A 23520-nucleotide genomic window follows, 5' to 3' on the forward strand; every position below is an offset into this window, starting at 1 on the left:
AAGAAGTAAAATACAGCACTATGTCATCAGTTTCTGATTTATTAAATTGTATAACAGTGCAAAATATTTCTCATTTGTAGTGGTCTTTCTTGAACTATTTGGAAAAAAAGATATACAAATAACTTAAAAACTTGTTGAAAAATAAACAAGTGATTTAATTATAAATAAAGATTTCTACACATAGAAGTAATCAACTTAAAGTGCCCTCTTTGGGGATTGTAAGAGAGATCCATCTGGATTCATCAACTTAATTCTAAACATTTCTTCACAAAAAAATAAATCTTTAACATCAATATTTATGGAACATGTCCACAAAAAAATCTAGCTGTCAACATTGAATATTGCATATCTGTGTTGGCCCTGCGATGAGGTGGCGACTTGTCCAGGGTGTACCCTGCCTTCCGCCCGATTGTAGCTGAGATAGGCGCCAGCGCCCCCCGCGACCCCGAAAGGGAATAAGCGGTAGAAAATGGATGGATGGATGCATTTCTTTTTACAGTTTATGAACTTACATTCATATTTTGTTAAGTATTATTCAATAAATATGTTTATAAAGGATTTTTGAATTGTTGCTAGTTTTACAATATTTAAAAACAAATCTCACGTACCCCTTGGCATACCTTCAAGTACACCCATGGGGTACGCGCACCCCCATTTGAGACCCACTGGCCTAGTGTTTAGAGTGTCCGCCCTGAGATCGGTAGGTTGTGAGTTCAAACCCCGGCCGAGTAATACCAAAGACTATAAAAATGGGACCCATTACCTCCCTTCTTGGCACTCAGCATCAAGGGTTGGAATTGGGGATAAATCAACAAAAATGATTCCCGGGCGCGGCACCCACGCTGCTGCCCACTGCCCCCCTCACCTCCCAGGGGGTGAACAAGGGGTTGGGTTATATGCAGAGGACACATTTCACCACACCTAGTGTGTGTGTGACAATCAAACAATCAATCAATCAATCAATCAATCAATCAATGTTTATTTATATAGCCCTAAATCACAAGTGTCTTAAAGGGCTGCACAAACCACAAATACATCCTCGGTACGGAGCCCACATAAGGGCAAGGAAAAACTCACCCCAATCATTGGTACTTTAACTTTAACTTAACTGAAGATTACCTGAATACAATACAATACCTATAAAAATGCCATAGTGTGTAAAAGGAAGTAGCAGGAATGATTAGAATAATAATAAAATGGATTAGATTTACAAACCCCAAAACCAGTGAAGTTGGCACGTTGGGTAAATGGTAAATAAAAACAGAATACAATGATTTGCAAATCGTTTTCAACTTATATTCAATTGAATAGACTGCAAAGACAAGATACTTAACATTGTTAAGTTGTTTTCACCACATACGGTCTGTAATATCATCAAAAGGTTCAGAGAATCTGGAAAAATCACTGCATGTAACCGGCAAGGCCGAAAACCAACAATGAATGCCCGTGACCTTCGATCCCTCAGGCGGTACGGCATTAAAAAACCGACATCAGTGTGTAAAGGATGTCACCATATGGGCTCAGGAACACTTCAGAAAATCATCTGTAAGTGCCAGTTAAAACTTAACTATGCAAAGCGAAAGCCATATATCAACAACACCCAGAAACGACACTGGCTTCACTGGGCCCGAGCTCATCTAAGATGGACTCATGCATAGTGGAAAAGTGTTCTGTCGTCTGACAAGTCCACATTTCAAATTGGTTTTGGAAACTGTGGAAGTATTGTCCGCCGGGCCAAAGAGGAAAATAATTGTTATAGGTGCAAAGTTCAAAAGCAAGCATCTGTAATGGTATGGGGGTGTATTAGTGCCCTAGACATTAGTAACTTACACATCTGTGAAGGCATCATTAATGCTGAAAGGTACATACAGGGGGCAGCACGGTGAAACAGAGGTTAGTGCATGTGCCTCACAATACAATGGTCCTGAGTTCAATCCCGGGCTCGGGATCTTTCTGTGTGGAGTTTGCATGTTCTGCGTGGGTTCCCTCCGGGTACTCAGTCTCCCTCCCACTTCCAAAGACATGCACCTGGGGGTAGGTTGATTGGCAACACTAAATTGGCCCTAGTATGTGAATGTGAGCGTGAATGTTGTCTGTCTATCTGTGTTGGCCCTGCGATGAGGTGGCGACTTGTCCAGGGTGTACCCCGCCTATCGCCCAAATGCAGCTGAGATAGGCTCCAGCGACCACCCGCGACCCCAAAAGGGACAACCGTAGAAAATGGATGGATGGATGGGCGCCTGATTAATATCTAGGTAACATATCAGTGACACAAATCAGAGCCTTGAGGTTTGGCCTCCATGAGTTCTTCAAAAACATGAATTACAAAAGTTCCCCAAACAAAGTAAATTTCTAACCTTAAAAGGCACATATCCAATGCAGTACATGTTGATTTGTCATGACACCGTTAAAAGTGAAATAAACCGAGCCAATCGATGCACTTAACGCTCGGACAATCGTAAATCAACATTATAAGTGTGACCAGGCTCTCCCGCCTGTCAAACAGGAGCTATAAAACGTAATATGCAACGTTCTGCCACTTCAAGCTGAATCGCTTTAAGATTGTGAAAGGGGGAGGCGCATGTGTTCCAGATGCTCGTGTCTTCAACCCGTGACGTTAGGGCTGAAGTGGGCTGATGTTGGTGATGTCATGCACAAGGCAGCAACGATCCCTTACTTCAAATTCATCACTTGGCATGAAAAGTGAATGATTATTGGGCTGAGAATATGATTTATTCTGTTCTTGGACCCAAATACCTGTATGTGTATCATGTAGTGAAAAATAAATAAATTAATTAAAAAAAATAAAAATAAAATAAAATAAAAAATTAATAAATATATATATATATATATATATATATATATCCCTGTTCACACAGACCTGCAAAAACAACTAAAAACACAGTGATGTGAATGCCAGGCCAGTGGGATAGGACATCATACTTTTTGATTATCATATAGTGCATATAGTGGGGAAATTAATTAAGTAAATAGATAAATACGAACAGCAACAGATCGTCAGAGTACAGTTGCGCAATATAGACAATATACGATATAAATTTGGCCGACGATACGTCGTGATATTTCATGTTGATTTGGGGTGCACAAAAAAGAATTGACTCCGCATCATCCTTCCTTATGTTTTCGTTCCATTTACCTAAGAATTGGGAAGCCGCAGCTGGGAATGGCGTCACCGCCGAGTTGAGAGCGTTCCAGTTACAAAGTCGGAAATCAACATGGCCACATCCACCAAAGCAATTTTTGCGTTTGCCTTGTCTAAATATAAACAACTTATACGTACTCTTTTTGCAACTTTTAAACACAGTGGACAAAGAGGAAACAGACGCTATTGCTCGCTGTGTATAACGTACGTACCACATGAAATAAATGTAGTTTACACTACAGTGACGTAAGGCTAGGCGATATATCGATATACACGATATATCACAGGTTTGTCTCTGTGCGATGTGGAAAATGACTATACCGTGATATTCGAGTATACGTTCTCACGCAGTTGCTTTTAGCTGCGGCATTACACTACAGGGTTTTCGCGCTTTTTCCTGTCTCTTCTTCTCACAGACAAGCGCACCTTCTTACACACGTCACGTCATACATCACATACGTATGCGCCCTCACAGAGCAGAGAGGTAGCAGCATGGGTTGTTAGCTGTGATGCAAGCAGAGCCGTGCGAGTAGTAATACGAGAGAAAGAAGGTGCGAATGAAGGAAGAATTAATTCTTAAGAAAAATAGTGGGGGTCCATCGTCTGGCGGTGGTTTGGCTTCAAGTGGGAATATGTCGAACAGACAACCGTAATTTGTCAAGTGTGGGCCAAAAGCGTTGCTATAAAAAGTAGCATTACTGCTAATATGTGGCATCATTTAAAAAGTCACCCACTCGAAAATGAAGAGTGCTTACTCCGCATGTCAACATCTCCGTTCGGTGCCACACACCCACACCATCAAAATGCCGGGGCAAACATTTCCAGATTAACACTGTATGAAAAAAGTAGTCAACAACATAATTTAATAACGTCCACAGTAACCTACCACATAGCAAAGGACAAATACGATTTGATTTCCTATTATGCAGCTCCTTTTTATTTGACACTTAAAATGTCTCTGACAATCTTGCACTTTCTGTTTTGGAAATAACATGAATGTTTGTGCCATTGCTTAATAACTGTTTAATAAATACAGTTTTGGTCAATTGACTTAGTTGTGATTTCCCTCTCTGCATGAAGGTTTAAAATGAGCATTTATTAATTCAGTATGAAGAAGAATGTTTTAATGTACATAGCATCTTCATACTGCTGTGATTACATGCATCAAGTGTTCATTCAAGGCCAAGGCAAAATATAGAGATATATACAGAGGTGGGTAGAGTAGCCAGAAATTGTACTCAAGTTAGAGTACTGTTACTTTAGAGATGTATTACTCAAGTAAAAGTAAAGAGTAGTCACTCAAATATTTACTTGAGTAAAAGTAAAAAGTATGTTGTGAAAAAACTACTCAAGTACTGAGTAACTGATGAGTAACCTGCTTGTTTAATGATAACGGCAACAAATAAAACATAAAAATAGCAACGAGCAAATTCAGAGCCAGGAATATCTCTTAAGCAGCTAAAATAATATATATTAAAAATTGGTACATTAAAATAAAAATAAAGCACATTGAGCCACAATAACTTAACAGCTATGAGACTCAGTAGGCATTCAATGATTGATTGATTGATTGAAACATGTATTAGTAGATTGCAGTACAGTACATATTCCGTACAATTGACCACTAAATGGTAACACCCCAATAAGTTTTTCAACGTTAATCAATTACTTAATAAATGACCAAGTCGAGGTGATCTACCTCATATATACATACACACATATCTGATATATATATATATATATATATATATATATATATATATATATATATATCTACAATCGGGCGGAAGGCAGGGTGTACCCTGCCTTCCGCCCGATTGTAGCTGAGATAGGCGCCAGCGCCCCCCGCGACCCCGAAAGGGAATAAGCGGTAGAAAATGGATGGATGGATATATATATATATATATATATATATATATATATATATATATATATATATATATATATATATATATATAAATACATACATTTACATATAGTATATAATTTATATTTATCTATTTTGCCGTTTTTGTTCACATGTTAAAGGTGTTTTAATGAATATACATGCATGTTTAACATATAGATTCCTATCTTTCATGAAGACAAGAATATAAGTTGGTGTATTACCTTACTCTGATGACTTGCATTGATTGGAATTAACGTCCACGTTTTCAAATGGAGGAGAAAAAAAGTTCCTCTTTTCTGTCCAATACCACATGAAAGTCGTTGGTTTTTGGCATCTTATTTGTCCAGCTTCCATATTCGTTTTTATCCACTTTACAAGAAATACATTGGCGGCAAACTCCGTAGCTTGCTAGCTTGTTTGCGCTGGCTTTCGGAGACACTTATTTTGTTAGCGCAGGCGCAATGGAGCGGCACTTTTATTGTGAAGACCGAAACTGTGCGATCAGTCTTTAGGCTTTTGACGGGAAGTATGGTTGAAATAAAGTGTTTTTTTTCCTTTGCACTTTGGATTGATTGAAAGTTGTATTAGTAGATTGCACAGTACAGTACATATTTTGTACAATTGACCACTAAATGGTAACACCCCAATAAGTTGTTCAACTTGCTTAAGTCAGGTTTTACGTGTGGCGGTCATGTGACCGCCTGGCTCTGTTTGATTGGTCCAATGTCACCAGTGACTGCATGTGATTAGTGAAACGCAGGCATGCGTAGATCCTACGATGTAAAACCAAAACAAACATTAATAGATCGATAAAAAAAAATAGCGAGTAGCGAGCTGAATGTAGATAAATGGAGCGGAGTAAAAGTAGCGTTTCTTCTCCATAAATATACTCAAGTAAAAGTAAAAGTATGTTGCATTAAAAACTACTCTTAGAAGTACAATTTATCCCAAAAGTTACTCAAGTAGATGTAACGGAGTAAATGTAGCGCGTTACTACCCACCTTTGGATATATATCGTGTATCTCGATATGGCCTAAAAATATTGAGATATTAAAGAAAGGGCATATCGCCCAGCCCTACAGTGACGTTACCATATATAAACGTACAAAAATACATTGCATATAGTATACATTGTATATATACATTCTACTGTATATAAAAACTACCGTATTTTTCGGATTATAAGTCTCAGTTTTTTTCATACTTTGGCTAGGGGTGCGACTTATGTGTGAAATTATTAACACATTACCGTAAAATATCAAATAATATTATTTATCTCATTCACGTAAGAAACTTGGCGTATATCAGCAATCGTCTCTCTCACACACACACACACACACACACACACACACACACACACACACACACACACACACACACACACACAGACACACGTCAACCAATAAAAATTTGGCGGGGGCAGGTCATGGCAGAAGTGCATTGTGGAAAAAAAAAAAGATGTTACTTTCTACTACTTCCGTATGAAAATTTATCATTTCAACATCGGCGGTAACTTATAAAAACTGAGAAGGGGCGGAACAAAAATTGCACCGAAAAGGAAATCCTATACTGCAGGTTACAAGCTGGCAGCAGTGAAATATGCACCAGGAAACAGTAATGGAGCAGCAGTAAGAACGTTTGGAGTAAGCGAGAAACTTGTAAGGGACTGGCGAAAAGCGTAGGCTACTCTTACTGAAATGAAGAAAACTAAAAAAGCTAATCGCGGGCTAAAAGTTAGGTGGCCACAGCTCGAGGAACGAATTCACAAATGGGTGCTTGAAAATTGCCTTTCAATTGTCTATTCTTGGTGTTGGATTTTATCAAATAAATTCCCCCCCAAAAATGCGACTTATACTCTAGAGCAGTGTTTTTCAACCACTGTGCCGCGGCACACTAGTGTGCCATGAGATACGATCTGGTGTGCCGTGGGAGATGATCTAATTTCACTTATTCGGGGTAAAATATGTTTTTTGCAAACCAGTAATTGTAGTCTGCAAATAATGTGTTGTTGTTGACTGTCAGTGTTGTATACAACAGTGTTTTTCGACCACTGTGCTGCGGCACACTAGTGTGCCGTGAAATACAGTCTGGTGTGCCGTGGGAGATTGTCTAATTTCACCTATTTGGGTTAAAAATATTTTTTGTAAACCAGTAATTATAGTCTGCAAATGATGTGTTGTTGTTGAGTGTCGGTGCTGTCTAGAGCTCTTTCATATCAGTAGGTGGCAGCCGGTAGCTAATTGCTTTGTAGATGTCGGAAACAGCGGTAGGCAGCATGCAGGTAAAAAGGTGTCTAATGCTTAAACCAAAAATAAACAAAAGGTGAGTGCCCCTAAGAAAAGGCATTGAAGCTTAGGGAAGGCTATGCAGAACCAAACTAAAACTAAACGGGCTACAAAAGTAAACAAATACAGAATCCTGGACAACAGCAAAGACTTACTGTGGAGCAAAGACGGCGTCCACAATGTACAGCCGAAAATGATATGACAATCAACAATGTTCCCACAAAGAAGGATAAAAACAACTGAAAGGGACGGCGTGGCGCAGTGGGAGAGTTGCCGTGCGCAACCCGAGGGTCCCTAGTTCAAATCCCACCTAGTACCAACCTCGTCACGTCCGTTGTGTCCTGAGCAAGACACTTCACCCTTGCTCCTGATGGGTGCTGGTTGGCGCCTTGCATGGCAGCTCCCTCCATCAGTGTGTGAATGTGTGTGTGAATGGGTAAATGTGGAAGTAGTGTCAAAGCGCTTTGAGTACCTTGAAGGTAGAAAAGCGCTATACAAGTACAACCCATTTATAAATATTCTTGATTGCTAAGACAAAGTATATGCAGGAAATATCGCTTAAAGGAAGACATGAAACTGTTACAGTGAAATACCAACAAAAAAAGAGAAAAAGCCACCAAAATAAGAGTGCAAGACAAGAAGAAAAACACTACACACAGGAAAACAGCAAAAAAGGAAAATAATTCATGATGTGATGTGACAAGTGGTGACAGTACACCTACTTTGAGACAAGAGCTATAGGGATGCATGCTTGCTTATGCTTTAAGGTCCATATCCAACAATTGCGACAACCACATTTTACTGTTAAGTGAGTTTAAATTTTAAATAATTTCTGCTGGTGGTGTGCCTCCGCATTTTTTCAACGCAAAAAATGTGCCTAGGCTCAAAAAAGGTTGAAAAACACTGCTTTAGTGCAGGGGTCTCAAACTCAATGTCCCTGGGGGCCACTGGACGCAGAGTCTGGGTGAGGCTGAGCCGCGAGAAAAGATTTCTTAAAAAAAATGTTGCATAATCCTCAGCATGTCTAGTTGTATAATGAAGTTTCAAATTGGATCCCTTATTTGCACTTTCTCTGTGCAAATAAGACAGGTCGGGGTGCCAATGAGCTCAACAAAGAAATATTGCATCTCCCACTTTTCCTGGAATTGTCTTTGCTCATCACTAACCCTTCTCTTCACTGCAGGCTTTGAAAAAGAGATACAGTGGGGCAAAAAAGTATTTAGTCAGCCACCGATTGTGCAAGTTCTCCCACTTAAAATGATGACAGAGGTCTGTAATTTTCATCATAGGTACACTTCAACTGTGAGAGACAGAATGTGAAAAATAAAATCCAGGAATTCACATTGTAGGAATTTTAAATAATTTATTTGTAAATTATGGTGGAAAATTGTCAACCATTCAAAGCTCTCACTGATGGAAGGAGGTTTTGGCTCAATATCTCACGATACATGGCCCCATTCATTCTTTCCTTAACACGCATCAATTGTCCTGTCCCCTTAGCAGAAAAACAGCCCCAAAGCATGATGTTTCCACCCCCATACTTCACAGTAGGTATGGTGTTCTTGGGATGAAACTCAGTATTCTTCTTCTTCCAAACACGACGAGTTGAGTTTATACCAAAATGGATACATGGATGATACAGCAGAGGATTGGGAGAATATCATGTGGTCAGATGAAATCAAAATAGAACTTTTTGGTATAAACTCAACTCGTCGTGTTTGGAGGAAGAAGAATACTGAGTTGCATCCCAAGAACACCAAACCTACTGTGAAACATGGGGGTGGAAACATCATGCTTTGGGGCTATTTTTCTGCTAAGAGGACAGGACGATTGATTCGTGTTAAGGAAAGAATGAATGGGGCCATGTATCGTGAGATTTTGAGGCAAAACCTCCTTCCATCAGTGAGAGCTTTGAATGGTTGACCAAATACTTATTTTCCACCAACATTTACAAATAAATTCTTTAAAATTCCTACAATGTGAATTCCTGGATTTTTTTTTCACATTATGTCTCTCACAGTTGAAGTGTACCTATGATGAAAATTACAGACCTCTGTCATCATTTTAAGTGGGAGAACTTGCAAAATCGGTGGCTGACTAAATACTCTTTTGCCCCACTGTATTTGGGGTTGTCCAGGGTGCACCCTGCCTTCCGCCCGATTGTAGCTGAGATAGGCACCAGCGACCACAAAGGGAATAAGCGGTAGTAAATGGATGGATGGAATATATCTGTATTTAGCAGACGCACGGAGAATAATGTTATTTCCGCAATGTATGGCGTTCCGCTTTTCCTCCCTACAGCAACACAGCCAGGAAAGTACCGGGATAGTATCCGGCATCCTTTAGAAATATATGTAGTGTTCATCTTGTGAGGCAATGCAAATTAAACAATAAAAACAACAAATAACGGTTTGACTTGGTCCAGGTTATCGGGGACTGTTATTACTGACGGACAGGTGTCGCGTTGTGACTGCAGCCGGGAACGTAAGAAAACCCTCGTCTCCATGGCAACGTCTCTGTTGCTTTCACTCATTTGCCGCTTTTCCACTAATGCAGGTAGGCAACCCAGAACGTTGAAAGAGCCATTTTGGAACCAGATAACAACGCTGGCAAGCGTAATTCATATAAAACTTGCGGGCCGCACTAACAATAAACTTTCATATTAAGGTGGGGGCCGCAAAATAACGTCTCGGCCGTGTGTCTAAGACCCCTGCTCTAGTCTAACATATGTTTTTTTCCTTCTTTATTATGCATTTTCGGCAGGTGCGACTTATACTCGGGAGCGACTTATCTGAAAAATACGGTAATGAGAAGTGTTAAAGGGGAACATTATCACCAGACCTATGTAAGCGTCAATATATACCTTGATGGTGCAGAAAAAAGGCCATATTTTTTTTTTAACCGATTTCCGAACTCTAAATGGGTGAATTTTGGCGAATTAAACACCTTTCTGTTTATCGCGCTGGAGGCGATGACGTCAGAATGTGACGTCGCCGAGGTAACACACCCGCCATTTTCATTTTCTACACATTACAAACACCGGGTCTCAGCTCTGTTATTTTCCGTTTTTTGGACTATTTTTTGGAACCTTGGAGACATCATGCCTCGTTGGTGTGTTGTTGGAGGGTGTAACAACACTAACAGGGAGGGATTAAAGTTGCACCACTGGCCCGAAGATGCGAAATTGTCTTCCGCCAGACCCCCATTGAATGTACCAAAGTGTCTCCACATTTTACAGGCGATGCTAAGGCAGACATGGCAAAGAGATGTATGGATAACCTGCAGATGCATTTGCAACGATAGTCAACGAAATCACAAAGGTGAGTTTTGTTGCTGTTGACTGCCAGCTAATCGATGCTAACATGCTACGCTAATCGATGCTAAAATGCTATTTACCGGCGGTGCTAAAGCAGACATGGTACAGAGATGTATGGATAACATGTAGATCCATTTGCAACTATATTACGTTTCCTTCCACCCACATTTAATGCGAAAAAAACACTTACTGAAATCCAAGTTTGAATCCGAGCTAATGTTATTATATCTTGCTGTGGTATTCCCATTGTTTGTTTACATTGGCAGCACTGTGTGACGTCACAGGGAAATGGATAGTGGTTTCGAAGATAGCGAAAATAAGGCACTTTAAAGGTTTATTTAGGGATATTCCGAGACCGGTAAAATTTTTTAAAAAACTTAAAAAAATACAACCACTGGGAACTGATTTTTATTGTTTTTAACCCTTTTGAAATTGTGACAATGCAAATATTATGGAAGCGGATATCATTGTTTAGATCCAGAACAGAAGTCTTTGATTTGAACCAGATAGTTTGTGCCAACTTTGAGTTGGAAATCCGACCTCAAGTTGAAATTCCGACTAGGAATTCGGAAATTCCAACTTCCCAGTACAAATGTAATGCACCATTATTCATCCTAAAAAATCTATTTTTCATTAATTTGATATGGAAAAAATTAAAAAAAACCATAGAAAACGTGTGGAATCGAGGCTCGGTTCTGAATCGAATGGTTAGCTAAGGAATCGGATCGAATCGATGTGTGCTTTGTCCTGCAAATTCGACGGCAACGAGCGAACGAACACATCCTCAATGCCATATATCATTCAAGCTAGCAGCTAACATCCCTCCACAGTGCAAAGGCACTTCTAAGTCAGCAATCCTCACCCCCTTGGCAACGAATTAACTATGTATGATTGGAGGAAAAGGAATAGCCGAACATGCTGCATTACACACCGTAGCAGGATATGCTAGCCGCAAGCTAGCACTAAACAAAGGTGGGGTGGATCGATACAAATATCGACAATAACAATATGGTCTATTATTATTTGGTCAATACTAGAGTGGTTAGATCGACATTTTTTAGCATCAAATAATAATTGGTCGTTTTAGTTATGGTTCACAAACTCAGGAAATAAATCCCTGGACACAGGAGGGCTCTAAGGTCAAAAATCTAAGGATTTAAATCAGAACCAATTAAAAGGAATAATTTAAATATTTAATTGATAATGTTACGGCACCATTCTGTTTTTGAACAAGTTGGTCTGGACTTGCACAATATTATGTCGGGGGGGGGGGGGGGGGGGGGTTAGGGTGCTCTCCAAGGTTTCCCATAGTCATTTTCATCGACGTCCCACTGGGTTGTGAGTTTTTCCTTGCCCTTATGTGGGCGCTGATCCTCGGCTGTCGTTGAGGCTTGTGCAACACTTTGAGACACTTGTGATTTAGGGCTATATAAATAAACATCGATTGATTGATTGAGAGAAGACGGGCGGGAAGTAAGGATGTGCGATACGGCCTAAAGGCTACAGTATATTGTGATGTATACTGCAGTCTAAGTCCCAGTACATATTTTCAGAAGGGGTATAACGGTATTGAACATACCGCAGTATTGTGGTTTCAAAATCGTAACGATAATGCCGTACGTCTGAAAGCATGAAACTAAAACTTAGTGAGTGTAGTTTTTTTCTGGCGCTTTCACCTTGGACAGTGTAAAAATAAACTACATTTCCCATAATCCTCAGAGCTGCGCGGGGCCTGAAGGTGGGGGTGTGGAACGCAGTAAAGAGGACAAAAGGAGGAAGCATGTGGGAGAAGTGTGAATGGAGGAGAGAAGACAAATTGTTTTTTTTTAATGCACATTTCCTGAACATTTCATCAAAGTCTATCCATAACTGTGTGTTACTTTGCTAACAAACAGACAAACAAACCCTGGAAAAAAAACTTAACCTCTTTAGGGGAGGTCTGCATACTAAATCGTTTCCAAGACAACACCAACGCAGAGGTCAAGTGTCTAGTCGAAGCGCGGACTCTGCACACTGCTAGCTACTTGATAAACCATCACCCGGAAAAAAATAATTGAAGCCAGCGAAGCTAAAAATAAATGTTTGAGGTATTCACATTTTTGACTTTATTAGTATTATTAAAAGTTAAATTGTTAGATCAGGCGGCGTGCCAGCAAAGTTTTCAGGTTTGATACCCGCTTCTGCCATCCGAGTCACTGCAGTTGTGTCCTTGAGCAAGACACTTTACCCACCTGCTCCCAGTGCCACCCACACTGGTTTAAATGAAGTTAAACATTTATCAAGTACGGTGCGACAGTTAAAAGTTATATCATTTATATCGTATATCGTCTATATTGCAGAACCCTAACGGGCAGGAAAAAACGCTTACCAATCACAGCTCTATAATTTTTGGGGTGGCGCGCATGTAGGTCCGCCGGAGGCTTCGGAGCCAGCAGGCGTCAGTCATGCAAGCAATGCGAGCGCATATTTCAGCCTTCAAAATGGCGTCAAAACAGTGCCAAAATTAGCGAGCCCAAAAATCTGACTCTGTTTGCCAAGTGTTTTGAGATAAGAGCGGTCTCTCTAATTATGCTTTGATCCGCAAGCAAAACTTTAAGTTAAGAGTAGCAAATGCCACAATGAAGCCTGTAAGATCCGCCCAAAATATTTGGTTTTACCCGCTAGCATTAGCTTGTAGCTAGAGATTGCCAAAACTTTCTTAGTCCAATCATGGGACAGAAACCAAGTGGGTGTGAAGGACAATGCTGAGAAAAAAAAAAAAAAGTGGATGATATCCATTGAATCAAAGAAATAAATCATCAAGAAAATGACAGACAATGCAGCAATTTGAGCGAATCCCTGCCTTAACAGCAGACATTTATCCACAAAACTATTAAAAAGCTGCTGATGGTGTGTTCATTGGTGAAGCAGTATCAGTAAAAGTTGTACATTATTATTAAAGGCCTACTGAAATAAGATGTTCTTAAGTAAACGGGGTTAGCAGGTCCATTCTATGTGTCATACTTGATCATTTCGCGATATTGCCATATTTTTGCTGAAAGGATTTAGTAGACAACATCGACGATAAAGTTCGCAACTTTTGGTCGCTAGTAAAAAAAACCTTCTCTTTACCGGAAGTATGTGCGCGTGACGTCACCGGTGTGATGGCTCCTCACATACTCACATTGTTTATAATGGGAGCCACCAGCACTAAGAGCAATTAGGACCGAGAAAGCGACAATTTCCCCATTAATTTGAGCGAGGATGAAAGATTTGTGGATGAGGATATTGATAGTGAAGGACTAGAAAAGAAAAAAAAAATTAAAATAAAATAAAAAGCAATGGCTCCGGGCGGCGGCAATGTGAGCGTTCCAGATGTAATTAGACACATTTACTAGGATAATTATGGAAGATCCCTCACCTGCTTATTGTTTTAATAGTGTTTTAGTGAGATTATAAAGACATATCTCATTGATATGTCTTTATGAACACGCCAGTGTCTCAGAGAGAAGCCGAGGAGCCAAGCTCACAGCTGCCTTTTTGGACAGCTACTGCAGGAGGACGCATAATCCACTGATGTCTCCGGTAAGATATATACAACAATTTTTCCATCCAAAATCATGCTGTTAGACGCAAAACATGTTCGCTTGACCGCTCTGTGTTAAAGCTTCACAACAAACAAAGAAACACTGGCTGTGTCTCGGTGCTAAAGACAGCTGCAATACACCGCTTTCCACCAACAGCATTCTTCTTTATTGTCTCCATTATTAATTGGACAAATTGTAAAAGAGTCAGCAACACAGATGTCCAAATTACTGTGTAATCATGCGATGAAAAGAGACAACTTTTAGCCGTAAGTGGTGCTGAGCTAATATGTCCCCTCCAACCAATAACGTCACAAACACGCGTCATCATACGCATCATCATTCTGCGACGTTTTCAACAAGAAACTCCACGGGAAATTTAAAATTGTAATTTAGTAAACTAAAAAGGCCGTATTGGCATGTGTTGCAATGTTAATATTTCATCATTGATATATAAACTATCAGACTGCGTGGTCGGTAGTAGTGGGTTTCAGTAGGCCTTAAAATTACTTCATAAAACTACTTTGCTTGTTAGTAGTACATTCGATTGGATTGCTTTTATACATCGTTATCTAAAAGTTGTTTAATTACAGGCATGCTACATGTTAAAATTGGTAAAATGATTCCAATTCTTTACAATGGGAGACGCTGATTTGAGGGAAAAACATTATTTTCTGAGTTAACAGCTCCGTCACAGAACCAATTAGGCTCGTAAGTTGAGATACTACAGTATTAGAATAATTATTCTACCAGAAAAAAAACCTTACCACAATAAAAGGCGCACACACACAAAAACACACAAGGAGCAACTTCTGTTGAGTCTCCTTGACAAGCCAACAGTGCCAGAATATACCATATTCACATTTATAATGACTTGAGGCCTATCATACATCAGGGTCACTTCATTTGCTGGCAGGAGGTGTTGAATTTAAACGTGGTAAAAACGTGAGTCTAAAGTGAATACCTTGTGGGGACCACGGCGGCACACAGTTAAATTGGGTTTGAGGTCAGTTGTCAAGTTAGTTCAGTTCAGTTCAGTTTATTTCGAACATACATCCAATACAATGTAACGCATCACACAACTCCAGTTGTTTCATTACAGCACGTCTGAAAACGAGTAGGAAGAAGCAGAGCTTATTTAATCCTACTCCTGATCATATCATAGCAATTTTATCCAATTTCCTGGTTCTCTGTAACACAGCATCCATCCATTTTCTAGCGCGTGTCCCTTTTGGGGTGGCGGGGGGTGCTGGAGCCTATCTCAGCTGCATTGTGGCAGAAGGCAGCGTACACCCTGGACAAGTCGCCACCTCATCACAGGGCCAACACAGGTAGACAGACAACATTCACACACATGGGACCATTTAGTGTTGCCAATCAACCTATCACCAGGTGCATGTTTGTGACGGTGGGAGGAAGCCGGAGTACCCGGAGGGAACCCCTGCAGTCACAGGGAGAACATGCAAACTCCACACAGAAAGATCCTGAGCCCGGGATTGAACTCAGGACTACTACTTCTATTGTGAGGCACATGCACTAACCCCTGTATCGCCGTGCTGCCCTTGTAACAGAACCGTGAACAAATAAATAATAAATAATATACCATACTAAGCAAACAAATATTAAATACGTAAATAATCTTTGTTATTCATTAGAGGTGCACAAAAATCTTGATTCTTATTCATACCGAGTCTTCTTTGAAGTCTTTAAAGTAAAGTGTTCCGACACTTTGGACGACTTATGTCGTACACTCTTCTCCATTGAAGCATTAACCTCGAGATGTTTTTCCGCTGAACTATCCGTACTGTTTCCCTCCGCCATTTTCCGAACGTTTCCACAAAGGAGACGGCGTGGTCACGTGAGCTGCACATGACACATCGAATCGTTTACGTTGTGCGATTCAGAATCGTTTCTCATTTTAAAAAAATAGATTTATTTATTTATTTTTTAAATTTAAAAACTTTTTTTTTTTTAATCAATCCAACAAACCAAAACACAGCAATACCCTAACGATGCAATCCAATTCCAAAACCAAACCTGACCCAGCAAAACTCAGAACTGCAATAAAAAGAGCAATTGAGGAGACACAAACACGACACAGAACAAACCAAAAGTAGTGAAACAAAAATGAATATTATCAACAACAGTATCAATATTAATTATAATTTCAATTTAGCAGTGATTAAAAATCCCTCATTGACATTATCATTAGACATTTATAAAAATAAAAAAAAAAGAACAATAGTGTCACAGTGGCTTACACTTGCATCGCATCTCATAAGCTTGACAACACAGTGTCCAATGTTTTCACAAAGATAAAATAAGTCATAGTTTTGGTTTGTTTAATAGTTAAAACAAATTTACATTATTGCAATCAGTTGATAAAACATTGTCCTTTACAATTATAAAAGCTTTTTCTTTTTTTTTTTTAAATCTACTACTCTGCTAGTATGTCAGCAGACTGGGGTAGATCCTGCTGAAACCCTATGTATTGAATGAATACAGAATCGTTTTAAATCGGAAAAATATCGTTTTTGAATCGAATCGAAAAAAATTGATATTATCGAATCGTGACCCCAAGAATCGATATTGAATCGAATTGTGGGACACCCAAAGATTCACAGCCCTAATTTACATACATACATACACACAATATATATATGTATATATATATATATATATATATGTCTTGATTGGATTATCCAGAGAATAGTGCTCGATACCGTGGTAGAGCGCAATATCTCCTGATGATTGAGGGAACCCCTCATGAAACAGTTCTGTAGAGATGAAGTAGTCTTGTGATTTTTTTCCCACACCTACATATATATATATATATACAGATATATATATATATATATATATATATATACATATACATATATATATATATATATATATATACATATACATATATATATATATATATATATATATATATACATATAAAAACTTTATTTGTGTGTGTGTGTGTATCTATGTATATATATATATATATATATATATATATATATATATATATATATATACATACACACACACACACACACACACACACACAAATAACGTTTTTTCAGGTCATCTCCATGCAACCATAATTAGCTTTTCTAACCTCAACCTGTTTTGAGAAACTATTATTATAATAGTAATACCAAATACATTGTGGAAATCGCTTTGAATCAAGCATTGATTCTGAATCAATTGATCACCCCAGGAATCGGAATTTAAACAAATCGTTAAGTGCCCTAGGATTCACGCCTCTTGAATTCATTAAACATTAATGTGATCAACCCTACGTAACCCGGTGACGACCCCTGTACATAAACCGGAGACTATGATGTCAAATTCTATTTCTTCTCCATTGTCTGCATTCATGAGTGGAGGTGTGTTTGATGTGGTGGACTAAACAGGATGTGACGGACAAGTGGACAGAGGACAGTGCGGTATGGAAATGCGTCCATGTTTCCATGCACACACAAGGTTATCCGAGACGCGTGAAAAACGCCGAGGGATTAAGGGTGCGCGCAAACACTTATAGTTCGCAAAAGATTCCTCCCAGCGCAGTGCTACCGCTCAAACGGGAAAAAGGGGGGATGTACAGGAGTGGAGGACATTTCCGGAGGAAAACAGGATACAGCTGGGCAAGCACTGACGCCTGCCTGTATTGTATACAGGACGCCTTGGGAAGGTAACTATGGTATGTACAGCATTTCCTCCAGTAAAATGCCGCAATCACCACACAAAATGTGACAGAAACTCAATGTTATCTGGCAGAAACACACGTTAGCGTGGAAATATGCCGGTGGTTCACTTACGGTTCCGGGTCACGTTGTCCCAGTCCCAGGCCTCTACAATTAGGGTGTACGTCCGCTGGAAAAAGAAGACAAAAAGACACATTAAAGAAAAATGTATGTTGCGTGCATTAGGGATGCAGCGATAAATGGCGTTTATGATAACCGTGGTAAAACTCCCGACAGTTAATATGACCATTTTAAAGTAAAATGATCGAAATTGGGATTAACAACTGCACTCTGATAAACTCACAAACTGATTGCTCGCTTAAATGCTAACATGAAAACAGGAGACATTAACGTATCTCCACATACTAAAAAGCTGAACTTAAATAAACACGTCGCTGTCTAAGAAACTAATATATTCAATTGTGCACATTGAACTTACATGCGGTGCAGTCTTAGAACATAATGATCGTTCTATACTCACAGGAAAAGGTGCACACACAAAAAAAATCGATTCACAGCCAAACAGAAAAAAAGACATCTTTTAAACTTTAATATTATTTAACAATGCAACAAGTGTTATATTAACATACGTTCCAAAAAGGTTTTTCTGTTTTAAATCAAATTCAATATCTGCTTGACTCATGACTTTAAGGCAAGTTACCCATCAAAGTGTTAAAGGGGAACATTACCGCCAGACTTATGTAAGCGTCAATATATACCTTGATGTTGCAGAAAAAAGACCATATGTTTCTTTAACCGATTTCCGAACTCTAAAAGGGTGAATTTGGCGATTTAAACGCCTTTCAATTGATAGCCTGTCAGAGTGATGACCTTTGACCCGTGACGTCACAACGTGAACGTTACAACACTTTGATGGGTAAGTTAAGTTTACAAACAACAACCGTAGATTTTAACTATAAAAAAAACTGGTAGCTCACTCACCAGAATTTTTATTTGAAAAAAAAAAAAAAACGGTGGCAACATTTTAAATTTATTAAAATTAAAAACAACAATCGCATATTTTACGGGGGTTCCACAGTTTTTTTTCCAACAAAATTGTGTTCTTTCCTTCAACAATTAAAAAAAAAATCCCGGATTTTCAAGAATTTCCAGTTTCAGGGACATTTTCCCCATTCAAAATCAATTGTCCATTTCTTAAACTTCCAGAATTCGCACATTTTTCAACCCATTCAAACCATTCCAATATTAACACATTCCACCCATTCCAACTAACACTTTCCCAAGTTCCAAAGCAAATTCAGTTTTTCCTGTGAATTAAAACTCTTCAACATTGAAACCGTTTCAACATTCAAACTATTCTTACATTCATTCATCGCCCTGATGTGGGATCTGAACAGAGGATGTCGTTGTGGCTTGTGCAGCCCTTTGAGACACTTGTGATTCAGGGCTATATAAATAAACATTGATTGATTGATTGATAATACATTCTGTCGGCATTTCCGTTCAACTTCAGCATTGGCGCATTTACACACAATTCCTTTCAGGAATTGCCCCATCTAGTTACATTTAAAAAGCCATCAAGGGTGGAGGAGCAAGTCCATTTAGAACTTTGAAAACAAGAGAAGCAGCCAGAAACTTTGGATAGTTCTCAAAATCTAAAATTATACTTACTTAATGTTACAATAATGACAACGCCAGTGCTTCCTGTTTTTAAGTGTTTTCCTAAACCGAAATTTGAGTGGCTTCAAAATGCTCTCAGATGTGTGGCACCAAGTCGTGTGGCAATAGTTAATGTCCCTAAATGTTCAGTGCACCAGTACTAATAAAGTACCTCCGTACTAATGAACTCAAAACAGTACTGTACTGCCTTTAGAAAAAAAAAACGGTACAGTTTTTCATTCGCATGCTTTCATGCGGCGGTGACGTACTGAGCGTAGGAGCATGGTTAGTTTGTCAGCGTGCACACACTCAGAGTGTACAAGGAGAAACAGCGAGGAGAGGAAAAAATGGCAAATAAAGGCAATTCCACTGGTTAATAAAAAGGGTGCGTGAGGCGCAATATGGAGGTATTAGGGCTTAAAATCAAAAATCAAATCAACTTTATTTAAAAAGCACATTTAAAAAGGTATTAGGGCTTCAAATCTATCGCTCAAGGTGCTGCTTTAAACACAGAAGTACCACGCTGCAAGTGTGCTTTAAGACACGCCTCGCCCACGGTGGCATGATTAAAATATTACCACCTTTGCTTCAAACTTAGCTAAACATTGAAATAAGCGGTTAGATCGACAGGTAATAAAGTTAAATAGCCCCTCCGCTATGCCCATGCCGAATATTAGTGCAGTCCAAACCGCCCACGTAGTGTAAAGTAATGCAAGTGACAGAATTTTGTAACAAATCGCCACAATTTGTGTTTTCTCTTCGAAAATGCGTTTTACCTGCAACATGTCTTATCTGTGTACTTATGGCCATATTACTGGTTTTAGTGTTTACAAATGATTGTATTTTTCTTAACGCATGAACCAAGAGTGGAAACCATAAATCATAAAGCATTGTGTTAATAAAGCTTTGTATAACATTCTAACCTAATCCTGGATTATGGCAGACTATATGTACTAAATTAAAGTTCAAGTACCCATGATTGTCACACACACTAGTGTGTATAAATTGTTCTTTAGAGCAAAAAGAAAAGCCCAATGTGTTAAATGCCTTTTCATTTGTATTTTAATCTTTCTAAAATTGTTATTTGAGTGCTATAAGAACCATAGGTAGAACGTATATTAAGATTTTTTGTTAAAATGAAACCAAAAATAAAAAATGTTTGTGTTCCCCTATATTTTGAAAAAGTATCAAAATACATTTTGGTACCGGTAGCCAATTTTCCTTCCAATTTTTCATGTGTGAGCAAACGCCAAAACTCCTTGAGCATTCAGTGGCTCACCTGTGAGCAACGGGAGACGTGCACACGGTTATGCGCTTATCTTTTTATTTGATTTTGTGTGCGGCCTCGATTTGCCGTGCGCAGAGGACGCGTGAGCACTGTAAAATTGCACAGGCGCATACCTTAGAGGGAACGTTGCCGGTAGCAAAATATTGATATCGGGACAACCCTAGTGTGCATATGAAACTTTGCAAACTCTACAGTCAAGTATGGCCTTCTATGTTTAAAGTTTGCCAAGTTAAATTTAACAATTTTAGCTATTTTATCAACATGTTCTTTGAAAGTCAAGTTTGAATTAAAGATTTCTTTAGGGCGGGGGGTCAGCAACCCGCGGCTCTCTAGCGCCACCCTAATGGCTCCTTGGACCTTGTTCAGAGATGTGTGAAAATGGAAAAAGATGAAGAAAAAAATGTATTTTTTGTTGTAAAATATTCTTTGAAGGAGAACAAACAGGACACAAACCTTCCTAATTGTTACAAATCCCACTGTTTCTTATACATGTTTCACCGATGACAGTATTTGGCAAGAGCCGTTTTGTCCTAGTAATTTCAGCGATCCTTGAACTCATCCTAGTTTGTATACTTGTACAACTTTCTCCGATGCTGCCACAGAAAGAAGTTTTTTAAGCCACTCAGTCTTTGTCATTTTGTCCACCAAAAATGTTGTGCTTTGCCTAAATGCATAAAGGTGAGGTTTGTTTTATTCATTTGCTGGAGTGCTTATCAGACATATTTGGTCAATCCACGACTGCAAGCTAAGCAATGCTAAGATGCTCTTTAAGCTAGCTGTATGTACATATTGCATCATTGTGCCTCGTTTGTAGGTATATTTGAGCTTATTTAATTTTTACTTATGTCCTCTTTGTATTTAATTTATATTTGCATGTCTCATTACACATTATCTGTATGTATTATTGGCTGCATTTCTGATAGTTGTGTATGTGCCATGTTGTTCCAGACCACAGCAAACGTTACCCAACTTGCAAATATTGTAATAAATCCATTAGAAAAAGGAAGCTTGCCATTTCCTTTAAGTTGGACACACACATCTATACCTTTGGCCATTCTGAGCCAGTAATTTCCAGAAGTTATCTCATCCTCTGACAAGCCTCCATTTTAGTAATGATTTCCAATGTTGCAAAAATGTGTAGAATAAAAATTCAAATACAACATTTCTGTCAACAAAAGATAGTAGGCTAATAAGGCCACTTACATCATGTGTTGCCTTCATAATAACACTTATATAATGCTATTTATTTTTTGTGGCTCCAGACATATATTTTTTTTTTTTTTGTATTTTTGGTCCAATATGGCTCTTTCAACATTTTGGGTTGCCGACCCTTGCCTTAAAAAGGTACTTAAATTGTTGTACCAGCTCTAAATGCTCTCCATTGACCAGATCAGTCTGGATATACAAGGCAGTCTTCCCAGTGGAGACTGGAGTGCCAACAGCTTCAGCACAAGAGGTTGAGTTGGGTGTTGCAATTTATTTAGGCTTTCTTATAGGGCTGGGCAATATATCGATATATCGCGGGTTTGTCTCTGTGCAATAGAGAAAATTACTATATGGGGATATTCGAGCAGTTGCTTTTAGCTGCGGGCATTACACTACATGCTCTTCCCACTCTTTCCTGTCTCTCCTTCTCAGAGACAAGCGCACCTTCTTACATACGTCACATACTGTCGCGTCATACGCCCTCGCATGAGAGGTAGCAGCATGGGTAACATTAGCTGTGATGCTAGCGGAATGGTGCGAGTGGTAATACGAGAGAAAGAAGGTGCCAATCTGGTAACTTATGTAGGAAGAATTAATTCCTAAGAAAAACAGCAGAGGTCCATCGTCTGGCGGTGGTTTGGCTTCAAGCGGGAATATGTCGAACAAGTATGCGGCCAAAGTATTACTACAAAAAGTAGCACCGACTGCTAATTTGTAGCATCATTTGAAAAGTCCACCGCTAGAGAATGAAGAGTGCTTCAAACTGCATGTCAACATCTCAATTCGGTGCCATGCCCACAAAATAAAGCAACCATTTCCAGATCGTATAAAAAAATAGTCAACAACAGAATTTAATAACGTCTGTAGTAAACTACCACATAGCGAAGGACATACACTATTTGATTTCCTGTTACGCAGCTCATTTTTATTCAACAGTTATTGAAATATCTTGTGTGACATCATGCACAAAAGTGCACTTTATGTTTTAAACTATTGTGGTGGCGTTCTGTACAAAAAGTGCACTTTAATTTAGTGTTGTTTTAATGTCATCTTTGTGACATCATGGACAAAAGTGCACCCACAACTTGTTTTAAAATGTATCTGACAATCTTGCACTTTGTTTTGAAATTACATGAATGTTTGTGCCACTGCTTTATAACTCTTTAATAAACACAGTTTTGGAAAATTGACTTAATTGTGGTTTCCCTCTCTGCATGAAAGTTTAAAATGAGCATATATTAATGCATTATGAAGAAGGTTTTAATGTAGACACACAGAATCATCATACTGCTGTGATTATATGCATCAAGTGTTAATTCAAGGCTAAGGCAAAATATCGAGATATATATCATGTATCGTGACATGGCCTGAAAATATTGAGATATTAATAAAAGACCATATCGCCCACCCCTACTTTCTTACATATTCCTTATTTTTGCACCTTTGTTTTAAGA

The 23520-nt window shown here is 38.9% G+C and overlaps 1 protein-coding gene across 2 annotated transcripts in view; it reads right to left on the reverse strand.

Moving 5' to 3' along the window:
• The window catches only part of jag2b (jagged canonical Notch ligand 2b), a 188770-nt gene that overhangs the window by 86915 nt on the left and 78335 nt on the right, over positions 1-23520 (reverse strand). For both annotated transcript variants that reach the window (XM_061886391.1, XM_061886390.1), the window contains exon 3: positions 18028-18082. In XM_061886391.1, coding sequence (XP_061742375.1) covers positions 18028-18082 — 55 coding nt within the window. The remainder of the gene's footprint in view (positions 1-18027; positions 18083-23520) is intronic.

This window comes from Nerophis ophidion, linkage group LG24, assembly GCF_033978795.1.
Source record: "Nerophis ophidion isolate RoL-2023_Sa linkage group LG24, RoL_Noph_v1.0, whole genome shotgun sequence".
In the NCBI taxonomy this organism is placed as follows: Eukaryota; Metazoa; Chordata; class Actinopteri; order Syngnathiformes; family Syngnathidae; genus Nerophis; species Nerophis ophidion.